The sequence below is a fragment of the Montipora foliosa genome, chromosome 11 (genome assembly GCF_036669935.1).
Source record: "Montipora foliosa isolate CH-2021 chromosome 11, ASM3666993v2, whole genome shotgun sequence".
Classification (NCBI taxonomy): domain Eukaryota; kingdom Metazoa; phylum Cnidaria; class Anthozoa; order Scleractinia; family Acroporidae; genus Montipora; species Montipora foliosa.
Window position 1 is genome coordinate 5,311,952 of NC_090879.1, and position 1,740 is coordinate 5,313,691.

Here is a 1,740-nt window from a genome sequence, read left to right on the forward strand (position 1 = left end):
CTTTATGATTGACGGCGTTATGCAAAGTCAATTCTAATGAAGGTATAAAGTATTAAATATGACTACACCGTCCTCGGCCTCAGGAACTCTTTTGTTAGAAGGAATGTCGATCAGGTTAATTACCATCTACGCAATAGGGCAACTGATCTGATACTTCCTAAACCGAAAAAGGAATCTCTAAAAAGAAGTTTTAAATTTAGTGGTGCTATGCTTTGGAACCAGCTCTCGAATGAAGCAAAACTCGCCGTGTCAATCCCTTCATTTAAGAAGCTTATTAGAAAATAGTTGAGTCTTGCTAAGATGTATATTTTTATACCAGTTTTTTCTGTAATAGTAGAAATATCAGTAGCAAAGGTAAATTTTAGTATTAGTTTAGCATTTTAATATACGGTTGTCTGTGTCAACACGCCCTCCATGGAAACCAGCTGAGAGTTGTTGGAGCTAGCGTGTTTCTCTTTTGATTTGAATATTTTAAATAAAGAATTTATCGGTGCTGTATTGTTATTGATTCGCAAAAATATTTTGCATCGCATTTTGGTCACGTGACCCTAAAACAACTTTTATAACGTTTATATCCTTTATTCAAAAATGGGGAACATTTATATTTCAAAATTTTGAAAACGTTTGGCATTAACACGTTTAGTACAACTGTGCGTATCGAATGCCGCCTTTTAATGTGGTACTCCGTATTTACCTTTAAGATATTTGGATGTTTATCATGTCACGTGACCTATTTTCCTTCCGATGCGCACTAGAAATGAATAAATTATGATTATGATTATTTTTATTATTATCATTATTATTATTATTATTATTATTATTATTATTATTATTATTATTATTATTAATTAGTTTTTGTTTCTCTTGGACCTACATCGTTAGAGTTGGAATGTTCGTTAGGATTTAGTGTTACGTTATTTTGTCTTGGTTTGTTTAATTTGTATGTTATCGTTAATATATATTGCTAACTCGCATAGTATTTTTAATGATCAATAGACAGGTGAGTCCGTTTAGTGTCGTTATGTTGGCAGTAGTAGTGGTAGTGGTAGTAGTCAATTTTGTAAGTAGTGTAAAATGTAAATAAAAAACTAAAAAAGAAAAAAATAAAGATCTCCTTTCGAACAACCTGATTGCACTTGTGCATCGACACTAGCCGCTAAATTTGTTTTCGGCAGAACATTTGTATCCCTTAAAATACTAAAATTTCGGGTAAGATATTCTCGAATCAAACCTGCGTTCCTGCCAATTGAATACATTTTAACCATCGGATGAAGATTTGCTTCTCCATAGCACATTAATATTTTGAAAACAAGACACGTTTAAGATCACACCTGGTGGATTATCTAATCGCCTAAATTTAAGATTCTAGTGGCTGACACACTTTTTAAAATTCTTAACTTGATGCCATCTAATGTGTGTACTAATGTATGATGCCTTCTAATGTATGTGCTCCAAAACTGGCAAACACACAGGCAGCGGTCGAAACGTCCTCGGCTTCCCCAACTATTAAAACCCAAAAAACTAATATTCATGTTACTGTGGTACTTACGCGAAAATAATCCCAGACAAGCAATTCCAAAAACCGCCACTAAACATATTATATTTTTCATAACTTTGACGCCGACTTTCGGCAGAACGGGCAACTCTTGCTCCACACAGTTTAAAAGGCAGATGTCAATTGATTTTAGATGTTGTTTTTCCTTAATTACTTCGAAAACTTTACCAGCGGTGAGCCTTCGT

General features: G+C 33.7%; 1 protein-coding gene across 1 annotated transcript in view; it reads right to left on the reverse strand.

Annotated features, from left to right (window-relative positions):
* Nucleotides 1–1,299, reverse strand: part of LOC137975537 (latrophilin-like protein LAT-2) — a 46,039-nt gene extending 44,740 nt beyond the window's left edge. The window contains exon 1 of the mRNA XM_068822649.1: nt 1,232–1,299. Within this exon, the coding sequence (XP_068678750.1) occupies nt 1,232–1,295 (64 nt within the window). The 5' untranslated portion in view covers nt 1,296–1,299. The remainder of the gene's footprint in view (nt 1–1,231) is intronic.
* Between the last annotated feature and the right edge of the window lie 441 nt (nt 1,300–1,740).